The sequence below is a fragment of the Phalaenopsis equestris genome, unplaced genomic scaffold (assembly GCF_001263595.1).
Source record: "Phalaenopsis equestris unplaced genomic scaffold, ASM126359v1 Scaffold000206, whole genome shotgun sequence".
NCBI lineage: Eukaryota > Viridiplantae > Streptophyta > Magnoliopsida > Asparagales > Orchidaceae > Phalaenopsis > Phalaenopsis equestris.
In genome coordinates, this window is record NW_018164648.1 from 622,683 (window position 1) to 643,130 (window position 20,448).

General features: G+C 34.9%; 1 protein-coding gene and 1 long non-coding RNA gene across 2 annotated transcripts; one reads left to right on the forward strand and one right to left on the reverse strand.

Moving 5' to 3' along the window:
* Nucleotides 1-783: 783 nt before the first annotated feature.
* On the reverse strand, nucleotides 784-20,219 carry LOC110023034 (probable protein phosphatase 2C 33). Its single transcript, XM_020722245.1, has 5 exons — nucleotides 19,533-20,219; nucleotides 11,884-12,267; nucleotides 11,424-11,541; nucleotides 1,617-1,840; nucleotides 784-1,507 (listed from the first exon to the last, which is right to left on the reverse strand). Exons 1-5 carry the CDS (start codon nucleotides 19,815-19,817, stop codon nucleotides 1,028-1,030), a joined length of 1,491 nt encoding a protein of 496 aa, XP_020577904.1. The 5' UTR covers nucleotides 19,818-20,219; the 3' UTR covers nucleotides 784-1,027.
* Nucleotides 8,638-8,918, forward strand: LOC110023035. The gene is made up of 2 exons (XR_002293836.1): nucleotides 8,638-8,670; nucleotides 8,761-8,918. It is a non-coding gene; the product is annotated as an uncharacterized LOC110023035 (long non-coding RNA).
* Nucleotides 20,220-20,448: the final 229 nt, after the last annotated feature.

Sequence of the window (20,448 nt, forward strand, 5' to 3'; positions counted from 1 at the left end):
GCATGAGAAGTTGTATTTCAATTTTTAAAACTGAATATAATTTTATTTTTTTATGTGATGTGAACGATTTGGGTGGTATAAATGTAAGAAAATAAATTAGATGTTAGATAAGTAAATATATAAAAATTGACTGGTATGTATGTAAATGCACCAAAATATATATTCAAATGATATAATTAGATATTTGAGTGATGGTTTAGTTTGTTGCAATGAAAAAAAAAATTGTTTTAAAAAGAAATGGTTTGATTTATTTATTTATCTTTTATGAAAAAAAATAATAATAATGAATTTAATATGATTATTTCCATGACAGGCCAGAAAAATCATGAAAAAACTTTTAAACAAATTTTTTGTTGCAGAATATTCTGCATTTTGTCCCATGGTTGCATCTTATAGGGGGAAAATAATTGCATACATAAGACGTACGCATCTCTGCGTACGTCTGTAACCTGCAAACAGGTTACAGGGAGGTTATAACCGCGTTATAGCCCCTGTAACCTACTTTCATATGAAAACAGAAGTGTGGAACTTACTAGAAGGTACAAGTAGGTTACAGGGAGGTTACAGGGGCTATAAAGCGATTATGCGATTATAACCTCCCAAAATCCTCCCTGTAACATGTTTGCAAGTTACAGACGTACGCAGAGATGCGTACGTCGTATGTATGCAAATTTTTTCCCTTATAGAGTGGTCCAACAACAACAAAAATAAAAATAAAATAAAATAAAATAAAACTGAATCAAAATTTGACTGAAAAAAAAAGAAGTAAATAATCAATACATATAAAGACAAATATTTTAATATTAACCAAGGAATACAAATGAAGAGCTTCTAAATGGTACTGCTCAATACATATCACATTGATGACTGAGTTGGGATTTTACTAAAACTCCAATCCTACTCACGACTCTGATACAAAGAACATTGAAGAAGAAGAAGATGGAGAAAGAGAACACCCGGACACACTAATACAGCCGGTACTGCTCTCACTATGGTTCCCAAAATCAACAAGAGCAAAAACAACACATCAGCTGCTTTGCTTCTTAGCCTTGTTGGCAGCAGCAGATGGCTGCTGCTCACCCTCAGCAAACCTCGGTAAGGTCAACAGGGTGTTCGACCTCGTCACGCCCTCCAATGCCGACCAATCCTCGCTTTCCATGGCTTCCGAGTCCTCCTTATTCTCATCAGAAAGCTGCTCGGGGACACTAGACCTGCTCTCCTCGCCTTGGAGGGTAACTGAAGACTTAACGCTAGTTGAGTCATTTGGTGTGGTTGGGTCCTGCTTAGGAATGTCCATTAATGGTGTGTTTGTGGATGATTCTTTCATCTTGGGATCATTCGTGTTGAGAAATAGACACACGACGGCACAGTCGTCTACTTTGGAGGTTGGGTACTTTAACCTCCACGCACGAACTGCATGCTCAACCAAGGAACGGGCGGCAGAAGATTGAGCAGCGGCGGAAGCGACGATGTCCACGGCTTCTTTGTTTGAAAGCACATCCCAGATCTGAGTGGTAAAGAACAAGTACGTTTTGTTCATGAGAAGTTAACAGATAAAAATTTTCACATTAGTTGGAAGAAACACAGAAAGGCAAGATTGTGGTTCATTGAATTACCCCATCAGTGGCCAATACAATGAACTCATCCTTTTCGGTGATGCGGTGATAGGAGATCTCGGGCACGGAGATCAGGCCGAAGTCCTTGAGACAGAAATCTCCAAAAGCACGAGCCATCGCCAAGCCCGGGGAGTCGTAATTTGGCAACCAAACCCGTGCGACTTCTGGCTCGTCCTGAAGAGCAAAGACTCTTCCTCTATATCGTTTGATTCTCTCTGCTTCTCCTGTCAATTAATGAGATGATTGTGTAATTCAAATTATGCGAAATAGGGCTAGAATAAAATATATATATATATCAGAAACAAGCAGAAGTTCTGAAGATAAAAAAAGGTCAATGAAAATTTCTAGTGGTTTTTCACATTATCAGTTGAGGCAATTTTGCCCTTTTCCATACCATATGATCTGGGATCAAGCATAAACTTCCTTACCAAAAATATGGACAAGTCTATTTTATAAGCACCATTAACTAATGAACATCTATTCAGCCAATAAAGTTGTTGATCTAAAATTCTTTTCTCTACTCCTAAATATTTTGTGAAAACAAAAAATATTCAAAACTAGAGATCTTGAACTCTTAGCAGTCTCTAATCAGTTTCTTGATGAACTCTTCAGTCTAGCTTTAGAAAATCTGTGAGAAATCCCTTCATGAAAATCCTTTTATACTAACTATACATGAAATAGTTTTCATCCAAATCTTCCACAGTTTTTTACTGAATTCCTTTAAACCCTAAACCCTAAATTAGATGCTCTAAAACTTAGCCTCGTACCTTTCAACTACCCCAAGCAAACAAAATAATAATAATAAAGAGGGGAAAAGGCGATCCAATTCTGCTTAGAAGGTCTGAATCCAGTGTAATAAGTTAAAAACAATGAGATGTCTTTGAATTAATATCCTAAAGTCTGGTTTGTGAAATAGATCAAGTAGAGGGTAGATATCCTGTAATTACCGGAATCTGTAGGAGAAATTAGTGAAATTTCTCCTACAATGAGATGTCTTTGAATTAATATCCTAAAGTCTGGTTTGTGAAATAGATCAAGTAGAGATATCCTGTAATTACCGGAATCTGTAGGAGAAATTAGTGAAATTTCCATGAACCATGAAGCGGGTCCACGCAAGTTCTATAAAAGCTTTTATACCAAGGACCAGAGTAACAGTTGCATGTTTCTCAAATCACAAGAAGATGAATTTCCAGAAATCTATAAAAAAATCAAGAGCATAATGTAACTAGCAAAGAATGAAACTGAAACAAAGCTAATATAAACAAGGTGACAGATGGTATCATATTTACACGTACAAATGAATAGCTGATGCTGGAACAGAATTCTCTGAATGATATGTTCAAGAATCAAACAAACTGAGTTTCCACTATCGAATCTATTTGTTATATTAAAAAGTTCTAAGTTATTTAACCCTAAATATTGTTATGCCTTACTTTGCAAACATTTGCTCTTAAAGGACTTATATTTAACGGAATACTTTCCAAACCATGGGATATCAACAAAGGGATATCTGAGCAAAAGTTAATTCACAATAGAATAACAGCTAGTAAATGAAACTCTCAATTTAGATGAGCAAAGAGTAAACACTAATGCAAACCCTAAACATTGCACATAAATAAATACACAAGGCTACACAAAAGTTGCAACCTCAAGCGGAGCAATGCAGTGATGCTTCGAAATTAAGTACCTATTAATTTAAAATGACGAAGAGGAGCTTCCTTTCAAAACCAAAAAATCAGCCCTTTAGCTACACTTTCAGATATCTAAATAAAACTTGTGGTTCTGCATATACTATGTAAAATCTATGTCTAGTAATACAACGCAACAGCTACAACACCAAAATCATACTTTCATATAGATACATTGATGCGGGGGCTGTATGCGCCACAAAGAGGGAGCGCTTCAATCCCGCTGGGCCAGAACCCTGGGAGCTTCCCGGGACACTGTTACAGTCGCGCGAGTCTGCGATCACGAGCAAAGGCGAACGGGATCGCGAACATGCGCGATCCATATGAGCACCAACAATGGAATTTGGATCTTCTGGATTTTTCCAGGTTTCCCACTCTCTTCCTTTGTGTAGAAGCTTCCTTTAGGAGTCAATAAATTGCTGTCCTTTGGGTATGAGGGAGTCAAATTAGAGTTGTGTTTGAGTTTAGCTTCAGATCTCGTTTGTGGAGTCTCTTTCCCCTTAGTGGACTGTATCCGAGGAGTTGGAGGTGCTCCGGTGATATCCCCTCGCGGTGGTGATTGTATCTTCCCCTTTTATCATCCCCAACCTATCTCTTTCACTCCCCTTAGCCGCCGCCCACTTCAAGCTTCTCCTAACAACCACATGATCATTGTCGAACACCCACAACCCTTCATACTTGTTGTTCCTTCAATTCCACACCTTCTCTTCCCTACCACCTGCCTCCTGTGGCTGTCGTCACCCCTTTCAATCATCCCCATCCCTCTAGCCAACCTCCACCACCCATTCGGATACATTTAGGAGTGTTGTTGGTGTCGTTTCATGTTGTGAGTTGTTATTTCCATTCGAGTCATGATGTAATCTTATTTTAACATTAATGAAAGATTATTTTTTGTGTTTTTACTCTTTCCACTAGTTCTGGTATCACACGTTCACGTTTGCATGCGCCTATCTGAAAGCACACATGAGAGTGTACAAATGTTCGTCCAATGCCTATTAGGACGTTGCGATAAGATCACTTGTAGAAATTCCAGGTAAATGGGTGCCCGAATTAATACTATGTCGTTCAATGTTATTTAGCCACTGAGCATAATAAGTTATGAAACAACTGCAAAATGTTTGAGACTAAAGTTAACATAATTTCTGAAACTGTTTCCAACCTCGCAAAGAAAAGATATAACAATGAACTAGAATAAGTATGCCCATAAATTTACTAATGCTCAAAAACAAATATTTTACTCAAATCAGTACATGAAACAAACAATATTTTCTCTAAAATCCTAAACTTACTATATCCAAGAAGAAAAATAGAATCCTAGTAAGAATAGATATAAAGTAGGATGACCTGCATTTAGAACCTATTTTGTCTGTCAAGGCATTTTCTCATCAATTCAGACCAAAATTTAAAGTGAGCTAACCAAGTGCAATCAGGCAACATAGAGATGGGAACAGAGTCGATGCAGATAAGAGCATATTAAATCAACAAAATTTGAGGAATTTATGAATCTTATCACTTACGAATCATGAGAAGGGTAAGCCACAATTCTAGATGAAACCCCCCAAGATTTATGAAATAATGACAAGCATGAGGAACATTAATTTAACATGTACTTGCATTAGCATCCAGCATGTTATTTTGTAATTATGATTTTATCTGGTTATCATTCAATAGACTATTGTATTAATTTTATAATTTTTATTTTAATTTTTATGTTTCCTACTAAACCTCTCTGAGAAATATAAATACTTTACAAGGTTAGAATACAATAATCAAACCTTTCTTGATTTGGCCTCAGAGCCCAAAGTTTTTTCTATTGTATTTCTATTATCATAGTCTTAATCACTGTATTACCGTAATCCCGCTGCCTTTATCGCCGCACTCTCTTCATTTGTTCTTATTTTTCTATAACTGCAGCTTTCATCATTAAATTGTCACAAATATTTTTCGTTATCATTGCCTTCATTATTGTATTACCACAAATTGGTCTCATTGTTCAAGCCTTCATCATTGCATTGTTGCATTTCTTTCCTTTTTTTTTAAATTCTCTTGTGAATAGATTCACAGTTTTCCTCTTCATAGATAATAATAAAGATTCCCACATATAGCTTTCATAAATTATCAAATTTATGAAAGATTCACAGTTTTCCAGATTAAAACAACCATTCAACGTAATTGTTGAATGAAAAGTGCTATATAAAGTGGTCACAATCGATTGACAAACGTTTTAAAAAGGAAAATTAGGTCATTTACAAGGCACAAAAATATAAAACGATTTCTATGAGCACGTGAAATACTTCAACAATAGACGAATAGATTGCTAATGTTTTCACCAAAGGATTATCAGGAATAGCTTTCATAAATTATCAGGCAAGCTTGGAATGGATGGCACTCATTCATTTGCATTTAGAGAGAGAAATTCTCGCATAATTTCCGCCAATTGGTTCTGACGCTTGTTGACCTCATTTTTGAGGTCTTCTTTTCCCTTCTCTAGATACCCTAGGATCTAGCCTTAAGATCTCTGTTTTGACTCTCTTAGAGGACTAGACTGGATCTCACCCCCTTTAGAAATTCAAGCCATTTTTTTACTCTTTGTAGTTTCATATGGACGGTTTTAGATCCTCAATATCCGGTTGAGTCGATCGAAAAGCCGGCATATTGAAGCTCAAATTGGACTCCTATAGAAATTTGAAAGACATAGGGGGACGCCACTACGTTCGACGTCTGACTTTCTGCCGCAAGCAGTTTATTTGACTATGGTTGTCATTTAGGCGAGGATCGGTCATCAATCGTTCGTTAAACGGCTCCGGTTGGGTCAAAATAATTTCATTTGTAGTGTCACGCGCGAATCGAAGTTAATTTGGCGCGATCGTCGACGAATTTATCCAGATGATTCCGGATGACGAAACGGATTACGTCGTCGTGTCCGGAATGTCGATTTTAGCTAGGGAGGACAACCATTTTGTTGGGTGCCGCACATGAACGAATTTCACAAAATTTGATATTTTTTTTTTTAACTTTTAAAATCCCTAAAAAAAAATAAAAAATAATCTCACGCCTTTTTTTTCACGCTTGCGTTCCTTGCCTTAGCCGAAATTTCTTTCTCCTCTCCTCTCTTGACCGAAACTTGAGGGTTTTTTGCCGGTCTTCCGGTCATCTTCCCCCTTTCCGAGCCCTCGTCGTCGATGGCTTCGCCGGTAGCCCGTCTCTAACGGATTTTCCCACCTAAACGAGTCCGGTAACCTTCCTATTTCGAATCTTGTTGTGTTACTTACCCTTCGTAGGTGATTCCCATCACCGTCCCGATGCTCACCGCCCGAGCGCCCTTTTAAATTTTTTCTTTTACTTCTCCCTCGCATCTCTGTTCTTTGCCCTAGCCGAACCGTAGAGCCCCTTTGTCGGTTTGTCGGTCATCCCTTCCCTTTCCGAGCCTTCGTCGTCAGTAGCCTCGCCGGTAGCCTGTTGTAACGAACTTTCCCGCCTAAACGAGTCTGGTAACCTTCTCGTTCTTGAATTTGAACGTTCTCTTTGCCCTTTGAGGTGTTTCTTTTCACCTCCCCGTTTTTCACCGTCGGTGAGCCGTTCTCTCATCTCTACCTATAAATACCCCATGGGAGGAGAAGATGGGAAACGATATTTTTTTGAAATTTTGGAAAAGATATAGTGTTGCTTTTTTTTCTGTTTGGAAGCGTTCTTACTGGCAATTTTCCCCACCCTCTCCTTTCTTGAGCTAGCAAGAAATTCAGCTCTCTTTTTCGAGTGCTTGAGCAAGATTGGGCTGCGATTATTCTTTAGAGATTTTTGGAGAAACATGGTGTTGAGAGCTCTTTCTCTGTTTGAAGTTTCTATTTTAGGATTTTCTTACTCTTCTCATTCCTGCGTTAACAAGGAATTAAGGTCAGGTTTCATTTATTCCTAGAATGTTGTTTAATATTTGGATTAGTTGTCTATGTGATAATCTCCCCTGAATTATGAAATGGATAGATCAAATGGAAATGATAATTCAGTTTGATCATCTCTTTGATGAAGAAACAAAGTTTCTTTGTGAATATCTATACCATGGTTGTCTTTACATATCAATGCTGGAAATATTTTAATGACTTGGATAGGCATTTGGTGGCTCGGTTTTTGGTGGCCTATTCCTTTTGGTTGTTTGCTGGATTTGATCTAGCTCTTATGTTGAAGTTCAATTATGTTTCCTATAACTCTCTTTAATTGAACTTCAACATTGGAAACATTTTTATGACTTGGATAGTCATTTGGGGCTCGGTTTTTTTTATTCTCCTTGCTGCCCCCTTTGTTCGAACATTGCTGGAAACACATGTGGAATTCATTTTGGTTCTCTTTTCTATTTCGTATTTAAATACATGCTTGAGATCAATTTTGATGACTTGGATAGCCATTTGGTGGCTCGGTTTTGGCTTATTGGTGGCCTATTCCTTTCGGTTGTTTGCTGGATTTGATCTGGCTCTTATGTTGAAGTTCAATTATGTTTCCTATAACTCTCTTTAATTGAACTTCAACATTGGAAACATTTTTTATGACTTGGATAGTCATTTGGGGCTCGTTTTTTTTTATTCTCCTTGCTGCCCCCTTTGTTCGAACATTATTGGAAATACATTTGGAATTTGGGTTTTGGTTCTCCTTGTTGTCCTTTGTTCAAATATATGATGGAAATCATTTTTATGGCTTGGAAAATATATTTGGGGTCGGTTTCGGTTCTCCATACTGCTCCTTGTTCGAATACCCGTTGGAATTTATTTTTATGCTTTGGAATATATATTTGGAGCCAATTTTTATCTTTTGTTAGGATTAGCTTCCTGTTTACATAAATTTCGTAAGTTTGAACCTAAAGGTGGAAGACGGTTGTCATAGAAATGCTTAAATGATTACTTCTCTCATTTTCTTGATATGAGCTATATGAAATTTTGTTGGATGAGTATATGAAATATTGAGGTGGTTGAATACAAAGAACCATTTGACAGCTCAGTTTATAGTTGAAAATATAAAATCAATATTCAATTAGTGTGATGCCCTTTCACCCCTAGATCGTTAACAGCTCCAACCCTTTTTCAAAAGTTTCGAGAATCGGTAATCACAAAGGAACAGATACTACAGACACTACACAGATACTACAGCCACAAAAGAACAAATACTACAAACACCCTACAAATACTACAATCGCGAAAGAACAGATACAACACTACACTGTAGACATCATATCCTGACTAATACATGCATACATTGGATATCACCTACACGTACATTTCATACATCACATAGTACATCTTACACACCACATACAGATACAACACATCTTTATTTGATTGGTTGATAGGTTGACTTCGATATATCAGTTGCACATATAGGTGCACTACACTTTGATGAGTTCAGATACTACATTTCACATATAGGTCCACTACAATTTGATGAGTTCAGATGCTACATTTCATACATAGGTGCACTACACTTTGAGGAGTTCAGATATTACTCCGTTCACACATCCTTTAAACGATAGGTTCTAGGGTTGTCTGACTATAGGGGTGATTCGTTGGTGGCCTCTAGTTGATGTTGATAGGTTGACTTCGATATATCAGTTGCCTGTGGGATCGAGATAGAGAGAGAAAATGAGTCTAGTCTGAGTTTATCCCCAAATTGAAATCTAATATCCCATCTTGAAACTTTCATATGCTCATCATTTAACCTTTCTTTTATAATCTGCAAATGTTTACCTGACACATTTATATCATACAATTACAATCTGTTTTAAAGCTTTAGAAGAATTTGATCAGGTATACTTTTATTTATTTAATTTCCGTACTTTATTTTCTGTATATTTCCTTTTATTTTGTACCATACTATATTTCGCTATATGTCTCATGCACATTCCTATCACATCTTACAGCATGGTCTTTTTGTCTGTTCTTTGTTGTACTGTATACATTTACCAGTATTCATACTTTAGTTGCTACTTTTTTAGTTTTTTTGTGCTATCCCCTAGGAAAGGCCGTTCGAGGCATGGTTTTTTTTATTATTCTCTCTGCTCTCTCTCCTCTTTTCGGAACGAGACGACGACGTGGTTGGTTGACGATTCATCTCCGGGCAACGGTCGAGACAACTACCAAAGACTGAAGGATGAGCTTATGCAGAACCTCGATAGATTTAAATAACATACTCATAGGATGTTGAGGTTGTTCATTTGGCACGACGTAAATCCTCACATTATCTTGTGGGACTTTCTACGATTTTCATATCGTACGATATAAGTCATAAACTTTTTAGACTTTCCAAGGTTGTTGTCTGGTATAAATCCTCACATTTTCTCAGGCTAGTTGCATATGACATGCAGATACAAGTTCCGAACATCTAAATAAATTACAGAACTGAAACATCAAATAATTTCTCTTTCAAAGACGTAAAGCCAAACCGTAGATTAGTTTGAAATGTCACTGAATATTATTCAGTATCTTCGATTCAGTATCTTCGACATTTATTATTCAGTATCTTCGACATTTCCTACTTTTCACTTCTTTGGATTCTGAAAATAATTATTCCTATTTGAACCTATCCCATTTGACTTTTCCGATGAACAATCGTGAAAACTTGAACGTTGAATTCTTAAAGACGAAACATCTGATCATTATCGAGAGTTTTCTTAGGTGACTTCGATTGTCTAAGATTTAATTAACTATAAGGGTTTGCTCCTATAGGGAATTTAAGAACCCAGATTAATCTAAACCCTATCTGATATGTGTATTAGATAGGAGAATTTGTCGGCTATAGATTTCGCAGACCAAAATAGAGTCATAAACTTTTAAGTTGAGATAGTTAAGTCTACCGATAAGTGATACGTCTATCCTTCAAGATGATATATCATTTATGGTATCGTGCTCAGCTATTTAAACTATTAGATATATGAGGTCTATTCGGTCTCATTATTTTCTAAAAATAAAAGATACCATTTTCACAAAACCAAAATTACATTATATATATATATATATTAAATTCCAAATTTAAATTTTAAAAATCTTATTTTTTCGGAAGAAAAATAGCCGACAACACTCACCAAGACTAACCTTCCATCCTCTTTCATTACCAGCTCACTAATCCATGAAATTCCTGAAGTTCACTCATCAATCTGTTGACTATTCCAATTATTATGTAACAACTATTCTACTTATTCATCAATTTGTAAGCAAATATGATTATAATGTAATTATTACTCCCTAATTTCGTATATTTCCTATTGCCTCTCCAAAGTTTGTATGAATATAATATAAATGTTGAAATGAAATAAAATGACATACTCAATTATTTCTCTCCAATTCTTATTAGTAACTACAGTAATTAAACTCGTAGTGACAAATACTAATGAATCTTTATGAGAATGCAAGGACATTCAATAAAGAATTAGAATTTCATTCACTTTAACCACATTTCCATCACATGAAGATGGGCATCAAACCAAGGGCTACAAACCAACAAAGCCTTAATGATCTTGATCCACAGCACCAAGAGCTTGTTTCTCAAAAAATTTAATCAGAAAAATATGGTCCATAAAGAAAATCTGAAATAGATGCTGATGAAATATGTGTCAATACAAACTATTATAGTCCAATAAATAAATAGTTTACCAGCATCATCATCACCAGACTTATCTCTACTATTTGGGCATATGAGAGGTGATGGTCCAGAAAAACGATGGAATGGGCTAAATACAGTTATATTCTGTTATAATGAAGTAGGGGTATTGGAGAACCAAATTGTTGAGCACAATATATTTAGCACAGCATAGCTCACATTTTATCACAAGTGAAAATATGTAGGAGAAAAGGAATAACATTGCCAGTACTTTCAGAACATCAAAACGACCTTTTCCAGCAATGTATTCTTCTAGTTGAATCAAACATATTGCTAGTTCATGAAAAGTACACACCAAATAAATGTCCGGATTTGCTAAATATTTATCATCTTCATGATATAAATCACATATCATCAGATAGACAAGAAATAAGATATTGCCATTTCAATCCGATATAACTGATGTGAAAAAACTCAGAAATTGTGGACGTGAATAAACATATAATAGAGTATGTACAGAACATAAATTTGAAATTCATACTTGGAAGATTTGGCTTGAGGTCCACGGTCAACTGAACTGCAACCAGGTGGTCATTGTGATCTCTAGTACCTAAAACAGCTCTTGAATCTCCAACATTTCCAATGACAAGATCTTGACCCTAAAGAGCAGATCCATGGCGAAAAACAAAGGTTCAGAAAAGATCATTTAGTTACACAATAGGGCATTTACATATATAGTACACAATTTTTATATATTTATAGATCTCACACCTAAACTTTCATATTTACACACATAGCACTCAAATCTTTAAAATCATATAAAAAATAGCACTACTATCACTTTTTAAAATTGAAATACACCTTTTCATGATAGGTTTAAAGAAGCAAAGTGCTATGTATGTAAATATTGAAGTTTAGGTGTGAGATGAGTAATACATAGGAATTTTGTGGTACGTATGTAAATTTTCCAGAAAAAAATAACATTCAAAAGAAAATTTTACCTGCTTCAGTGCGGTGACGGCAGTTGTACCGCTGCAGAAACAATCAATATTTGGATGCAATTTTAATTCTTTATCCATGACCTTGAATGCCTTCAAGAATGACTCCTTCAAAGTGGTGAAGACCTCGGGAAGCTTCTCCTCTTCAAAATCACTGGAAGCCTTTAAATCGTCATCTAAAACTATAGATGCATTTTCTTCTGAGGTCAAGCTCCCTGTTGTGCTAATGCTGTTCTGCCTTAACTCGTCACCTCCCAAATTCACTTCCCAATGGGCTCTCAGCTTGAGAGGGAGACAATCTCTCACCCTCCTTGCTACCAGATGCCCAAATGGCCCATGTCCATCAAAAACCCCACAGAAAACTGTGTCTATCCTTGAACCAAAATTCTACAAGAACAAGATAAACATTTCCACTGTCATGAAAATTAATACAATTGGAAGCACTCAAAATTGACAAATTCATTCAAAATGAGCTATCTGATAAAAAGAAGGTAAATTTTTTATCCTGCAATGATTCAAGTAAATCATAAAAATAATTAAATATGATTAATAGGCTAATTAAGTTTGATTAAAAAACTAAAAAAACTAATTAAATTTAAATAGCATGAGGCCTGATTATTAGAAAGTTTTTAACTGGATCACATTTGATCAAATAATATTTGATTAAGTCCTGAATAAATCATATACTATTATCTAGACATATTAAAAACAAGTAAATTTTGAATAGATCAATTATAAGAGACGTTGAAATAAGATTAAAGACTTAATTAAATAAATGGACTCATTATGATGTAAAATTACATCAAAATAAGAAGACAGCATTATTTCTCTTGTTATTAAGATGATGAATTGAAATTTGCACGCAACATTTGTATAGAAATCACGCAAGACTGGAAGGGAGGGGTTACACGCCACTCATGACAAGGGAGGTGCTAAAGCAGTTGAGAGGTTGATCAAAAGACACACACGCAGATATCTATATATAAATATATATAGAGGAGAGAAAGGAGTAAGAAAATGTCAGCGAAAGAATAAGAGATGGGGTGGCATGAGTTCAAAGACTAAAGAGGTGCATGAAATAAAATTCGATGAGGACTTTGCTAGAAGTTCTGCATTTTTTCATCATCTTCCACGATAATCTTCTTTCTCTTATTGCACTCAGGAGAGTGATCATTCACCTCAAGTCATCATTTTCATGATCCAATCAAACTAAGCTATTGTGAATATGTTCATTATAAATGAAAGAATCATAAAAAATTCCTACAATCTTTGGGAGAACCACTAGAATGGAGGAAACCACTTGAAGTGTACATTTAGTGAATCTCCAATTCCAAGAGTTGATCTCAAACTGCAAGGGGACTTCTTCCACAATGGCCTTTATCATGGTCCATCTACTCACAAACCGCTCTTCTTACACTAACCTCACTCATTGTATTGAAGCCCGAATTATGGTCGAGTAATGCTCACCAAAAATGATTTGAGTAACTAAATATGTAAGAACTTATAGGCTAACTACCCTCTTCAATGTAGTTATTAATAGGAGTGGCAAAAATACCATGGGTCCTCAACAATCTCAATGGTCCCAATAAAAATAATTTCAACCACCTGTCTCCAAACACTAAGTGCATCTAGAGCTACCATTTGCATGAAGATAAAAAATGTTGAACATCGCAAGTGGTCAAAGCATTTAGAAAACTCAAACAAGGCAGATCACTCCTTATGCTATTATTTTCATAGTTCAAACGAACATTTGATAGAAAAATACCTTCATCTAAAGAAAGTTGTTAAATGTTTGATTCGCAAAGAACAACTATTTACAGGATCAATTCACATACCACTAATCTCATGACAAAGGAGATCATCAGACCCTAGATAATGAAGTCATTGGAAACACCAATACTATCATAGGAGTAAAACCAAGGCTTATATATTATCATGTTCAAGGAGATGCACGTGAGAATAATAAAATTACTGTTGATGACATACATTGACCTTGATGGGATACACAATCTGCATAAATATTCTCTTAACATTTTTGCTAGAATTAAGACCCTCCTACAAGTACTATAAAAGTTCCGGATGACACATGCAATAGATGGGTATTTTATCCCCTCCCTATTTTCATGAATTTGGATTAATCAACAATAAGCTTCAAACTCATTCTCATAATATTCATGATTTTGGAAGATAAACCACAAGAGTTTTGGCATAATCACTTGTTCATTCACGATAGGTGAACCACTTTTGTGGCCAAATCATCTAGTTCAATTCATTCATGACGGCAGAACTTTACCCAATCTATGGAGCAAGATTCAATAAACCTCTCTTATGCAACTTTATGACAATCTTTTATATTCCCTACTTAAAGATTAAGTTCCACGTGCAGAGGAAACCAATCACTAACTCTCTTATATTACATCCAACAAACCAATGAATGAATCCCATCACCTTTGACAACTATGATAAAGTAATCCTATCACCAATATGATTGCCTCAAAGGGTACTTAACATTAGGCCGTTTCCATTCGAACATCTTCATGAGATAAAGTAATCTATAAAATCACTATTTCTTCAAAAGATCTCTAAAGAAACATACCTCAAGAGATACATGATCTCCACTTTTCTAACCAAAAAAGAAAAAGATTAGAGATTAAAAGATAAAAAATTCATATATATATATATATATATTAATTTCAACCTAACCAGACCCTCGATGACCAAAATATTTGTGGAAAGGGATATTACTTTACATATATTTTTTTTTATATATATATATATATATATATATATATATATGAAAAAAAATATATCGAAAGACATAAACCTCAAAAAGTATAAAATTCCACTTAAAAAATCCAAGAGCATAGAATCTAGAAGATACATGGTCCACGTTTATTTAAAAACACTAGATAATTTAGAACTGCTAAAGGGCATCAATGCTATCCAAGGTCCTTGCTAAAGATACTCTATTGAGACATATTATCACAATAAACTCATAAAAATAGAATACAAAAGTAATAAAGACTCCCCCGGCTCAATCACTCAATTGATCAAATATACTCTATTTCACTTTGGTAGCAATAACTCTCAATATCATCTCAAAGGTCTCACTCTGATGACCAAAACTTTTATTAACATAAAAAAGCTTGGAGGTTTCATACCACAATGAAATACTCTAAAAGGCTTGATATCTTAAAGGGGATAAGTCCTTGAAGACGATAGCTGTCTACAAAAAGGCTCAAGGGTCACGAGTAATCACCCAAACACTACAATTCGATTGATACTCAATACAATCATCCTATAGGGCTAAGTAGCAGTGCATATTCTCTTTCATTTTTTGATGTTACTTGAAGATATGTTTAGTTTCAGAGAAGCATGGATCATTCTCTCCATTGCCAGGTTATCTTTCCTGCAGTAAAATAATTTTCTGTAAAAGAAAAGTGACGGTTAGAAAAGCATAAATATTTACGAGGTGACACCTAAAATTAAATTATGTGACACCTAATCTTGTTATATAAGATTAATTTTCCACAAAATGCCCAACTTAGACCAGTTAAGAGAAGGACGAGCTTGACGCAACTTTTCAACTCATTCATGACACACTTTTCCCTCCACCACAAGACATGCTTGAAAGTAGATGCGAGTTTTGCTATTTTTCATCATGATCTGAAGTAACCATTAAGGAATATAAACTATATGTTATCACACAAATCAGAAATTTCTCTTTCCAACAGCAATAAGAATATCAGAAAACTCACTTGCTTGACTTATCAATGGATTTTCTACATGATAACATAATGCAAGAGTTGCCAACCAATAACCATTTCAATATTTCTAAGGAAGAACTATATGAAATTTTTATTTTTTTTTTAATGAAATTTATACAAATCAAGAGGAGCAACCATAAGAAAAATTATAGCAAATTACAACAAGTGTACAAGTCACAAAAAAATTTTCAATGTTTACAAGCAGATTAGCCGTAGATTTTACAAATCATGATTTTTCAATTTTCCACCCTATTAAATGATATTATTTTTGCATGAGAAAATCTGTGGAGACAGCTCATGATGCTAGCAACAAGGTAAAAAAAAAAGAAATGTTTCATTATTGATTTGATATCAGAAATCCATCAAATTAATAAACATCACAATTGTCAACTAACAACCACTTCAAAAAATTTTATCGAAAATTTAGTAGTAAGAAATTTTAACTTTCTTTTTCCTGAAAATTATATACTGCAAGAAAAAGTATTCAAGAAAAAAAGCCAATTTAAAAATTTGTAGAGGTCATTAAATTTTCTTAGAGAAATAGCAGATTCAACAAATCATGATTTTTTTATTTTCTGCCCTATTAAATGACACTACCATGTCACGAAAAAAATCATAAAGTTAACTCATAATGTCAACAACATGCATAAGAAATTCAAACTTATTTTAATTATTGATTTGATCACAGAAATTCAACAAATTAAGAAACATAACAATTTCAATATCAGGAAATCCTAAAATGAAAATATTTTTTAAAATTAAAATGACCTAATTCCATTTGAAAATTGCTAAAAATAAAGGAAAACCAATAAAGATCGGCTCAAATCGATCAAAATTGCAAAACTCAAGTTCCAATCCAACAATCGATTTTCTTAGAAGAACCCCATCTTAGCGTCACCCCTAGATGACCTCGTTAATGGAAGGTCATAATATAAACTTCTACTCGACTCTAATCTTTCTAAATAAGGATAGTTAATTTTAATTTCAAAGAAGGTTTGAAGCCTGGCCACAAGGACCATAACAATTATAAGCCTCAGGCACCTCTTCTCAAATCATCTCTGACCAAATGAGAATAAGTGATCATGTTTCTCAGAAAGAATAAAGCCTTATCACAAAAAATATGAGCTCAAAAACCTTTTCTCAAAGGTAATCCATCCAAACAAAAATAACTGAGCCCAATTTTATGGGAGAATTAAATCCTCGCTAAAAAAATCATGCGCATACCACACCTTTACTAGAATCTAATCCATTCAAATGAAGACAATTGAGTAGACTTTAGAGGAACATCAGAGTCATCGCAGAGATTATGAAGCTCACATACCTCTCATTAAATTCAATCCCTCCGAAATAATAATCGATTTTTAGAGGAAGATAGAAAACTGGCTAAAGGAATTATGAATTTTGGACACCTTTCCTTGAGTATAATCAGTCCAAAAAAAGGACGCTTGACCCCATTCTCAAAGGAATACTCTGGTCTTGTGGTATGCAAAATGAACCATTGTTTTTGCTAACATTTATGCCTCTTGCAGTAAATTTTGAGCCTTGGATAAAATCAAGACCTACATAAGAAAACGTCAATACCTACAACGTCCCTTTGGGTTTATAAGAGACAAACTCAAATCATGTACATAAAAGCAAAACTAGAAACTTCTCGAGGTCAAATGAAGATTAAATTTTGTGTGATTATAGTCGAAACAAGCAGCTTGACAAGTACGACAAACCAAGAAACAACCAATTTCAAATTTATAAAAACAATAGAATGTCCAAAAAATACACATAAGTAAGAGGATCAATTCAAACCGTCCAAGGTGTGTTTTGATTTATAAGAGGAACGACCATAATATCGCCTAGAGATATACAAATAGGAATTGCTTATATACATTATGGGAAGATAAAATTCAAGAAGAGCATAAACCAAAGCACCAAAAAGAATTTCAAAGCTTCATTAACCAGCACCAACATTTGCCAACTATCGACTGACTCCAACATCCGCCGCTCACCGTTGGCTAAATGCATTATCTGCATTTGACAAATGCTACTACTTACCAGTGACTAACACCATTGTCCATCATCAATCAATAATGATACTCATCTTTCACTTTTTATGTTAGCAGATGACAATGCCTGCCTTCACCTTTCTATAGTCGACCAACTCCAGCAACCTTTGATAATTTTACAATATTCTCCACATCTTCACATGAAACCACTACCATAGTTGAAACCTTGTATCCAATCCTTTCTAACAACAGGAATGGGCCAGCCATCATAACTCTCTAATTAAATAGTGAAACTACTTCAACTGGACCACATAATTTTTTTGTTCATAAATTTCAATGTAAAAAATATTGTGCCTACTATGAGCCATACTTTATTTATCAATGGGTAGAAGGCTTTAATCAAATGTTAAATTGATAAACTCCCTCAGCCACCATGAATATTCTAGAATGCAACAATATTAGTATTTTTTCTGTTATGAATTTTATTATTATTAACTTTATCATATATATATTTTTTTTACTACTATATCATTACGACTGTAGTAGTTATTATAGATCTCATGTACTTTTATTTTATTAACTTTTACTATGACAAACTTTCATTATTAATTATTACTGCTATTAAATTTATTACTCGTAAATACATAAATGTATAGAATATATTAGTATAAAATATTATTTTCAAGTATGCATTGAATACCGATTATAGCATTGTTATTCTGGCAAATAGAGCCAATTATAATAATTAATAGCCTCATTAATAATATTGATCTGCATATGCAGCTGAGACAACCTGCACATCCAAAAATCAACTATGCAAACTCATTAAAAACCATTCAAAAAAAATCTAAACCATAAATCCCCTGAGCCATAACCTATTAATTTTGCTGAAGAAAAATAAATGATTGAAATCACCAAATGCAAAATAAATGACTCCTAAATATTAAAAAAAAGACTCCTAAATATTTTCCACAAAAAAGAAATCACTCGCATGTACAAAGAACATCACCACAAGAAAAAAAAAAGAAAAATAAATATTTATAAAGCAAAAGCTCCACCGACCAGTTTTATGACTTTGCATGCCTCATGTCTATATACGACCTTAACCATAAAGCAGATGTTTAAACTTTCCAAAAGTAAAAACATCTGCTGGAGATTAAAAACATTTAAAGAAGGGCAAGGCAAATTTACACACAATTCTCATGTATTTACATATCTAACACCCTATGTTTGATATTAACACTCATAACACCCAGGTGTCATAAACCTATAAACCTAGCATGCCTAATGTATATATATACGACTTTAAGCATGAAGCAGATGTTTAAACTTTCCAAAAGAAACAACCTCTCTTGAAGAGCACAAGAATTTTAAAAAAGGAAAATTTATACACAATTCTCATGTATTTACATATCCAAAACCTAAGTTTGAATTGACACTTACAACACCCTGGTGTCATAAACCTATACACTTGTGCATGCCTAAAGTGTGTGTGTCTGTGTGTGTGTGTGTGTGTCTCTCTCTCTCTCTCTCTATATATATATATATATACACACACGACTTTAAGCATAAAGCAGATGTTAAAACTTTTCAAAAGTAGCATCATCAGCTGAAGATTAAAAGTATTTTAAAAAAAGTGAAATTTACACCGAATTCTCATGCATTTACGTATCAAACACCCAAAGTAAGTAGGTTTTGGATATGTAAATACCTAAAACTCCATGATCCATCAGCAAAGAAATAGAAAATAAAAATACAGACTGTTCCCAAGCATCTCAAATGATTGCAAATAAAAAATTTAACCAAAAAAACACTTTAGAACAGTAAACTACAAGAGCAAGAAGCAAGGCAAAACAAATAAAAAGCTGAAATTTCCAAACAACTATACCTCCCAAACAACCATGGCATCCTGATTAGTCCCCTTTTTTCCCTGCTGGGTGAAGAGTGACGCTTCATTACTCGCGCCATTCAGAAACATTCTTCCAGGAATTCGGTGAATCTGATCCTCGCCATGATTCGCCTCAAAGTATGGGTGCCGGGAAGAACCGTGCCTCTTCCTCCCAACCCTATTCACCTTCTTCGATCCCACACATGGCGACCCGGGACCCGGCGAGGTCGGAGCCAAGCTGCTTCGGTCACCTCTGCCGCCCTCCGACGACATACAGGAACCCATCTGCAGGGCCCTGATTAACCCTAGTATGCACTCCAGACCAGCCAGACAGCCCACTCCCCCGCTTCCTATTGACGGCTCCGTCGAAACAATCAAATCAACACGCAACCCTATCGGGCGATTTCAGAACCCTCTCTCCCCCACACGAAGCAACAGTTTCAGAAGAGATCCGCCTTGAAATCGCCAAAGCACAGCTATATCAATCAAAAGTGATTCTTTCGCAGCGCAAGGAGATCTCTAAAATCAGAAGGAGCTGAGGAGAGGGAGTATGAGAGGGAGAGATCTGTATCACGTATTCCAATTCAAACCTATCCTCCAACAGCTTGATCCTAACCACATTCCAAATTCCTGATTCTTCCTCTCTCTGACCTTTACCTTCTTCTCAATCCTCCCTCGCCTCTCGCCGATAAATTGGGGGATTACGTACTTATCAATATCGCCCCATTTTATACACGTTGTTCTAATCAAATCATTAATTATAAAGTGATTATAGTTTTTAAAATATTTATATATCTAACACTCTTGTAATAAAATTTAAAAATTAATTATAAATTTTTATATTTTAGGAAACTGATCACATGTATGAGGGAGGGGTATACGGCTCAAATGACGGATTTTCCTCCATGTATTTAAA

What these genes read in the sequence shown, in the direction of transcription:
- LOC110023034 (XM_020722245.1), bottom strand. Translation starts at nt 19,817, where the DNA reads ATGGGTTCCTGTATGTCGTCGGAGGGCGGCAGAGGTGACCGAAGCAGC. An exon ending in ATGCCATGGTTGTTTGGGAG is followed by an intron (nt 12,268 to 19,532) that starts GTATAGTTGTTT and finishes TTGTTCTTGTAG; the next exon opens with AATTTTGGTTCAAGGATAGA. An exon ending in CCGTCACCGCACTGAAGCAG is followed by an intron (nt 11,542 to 11,883) that starts GTAAAATTTTCT and finishes TCTGCTCTTTAG; the next exon opens with GGTCAAGATCTTGTCATTGG.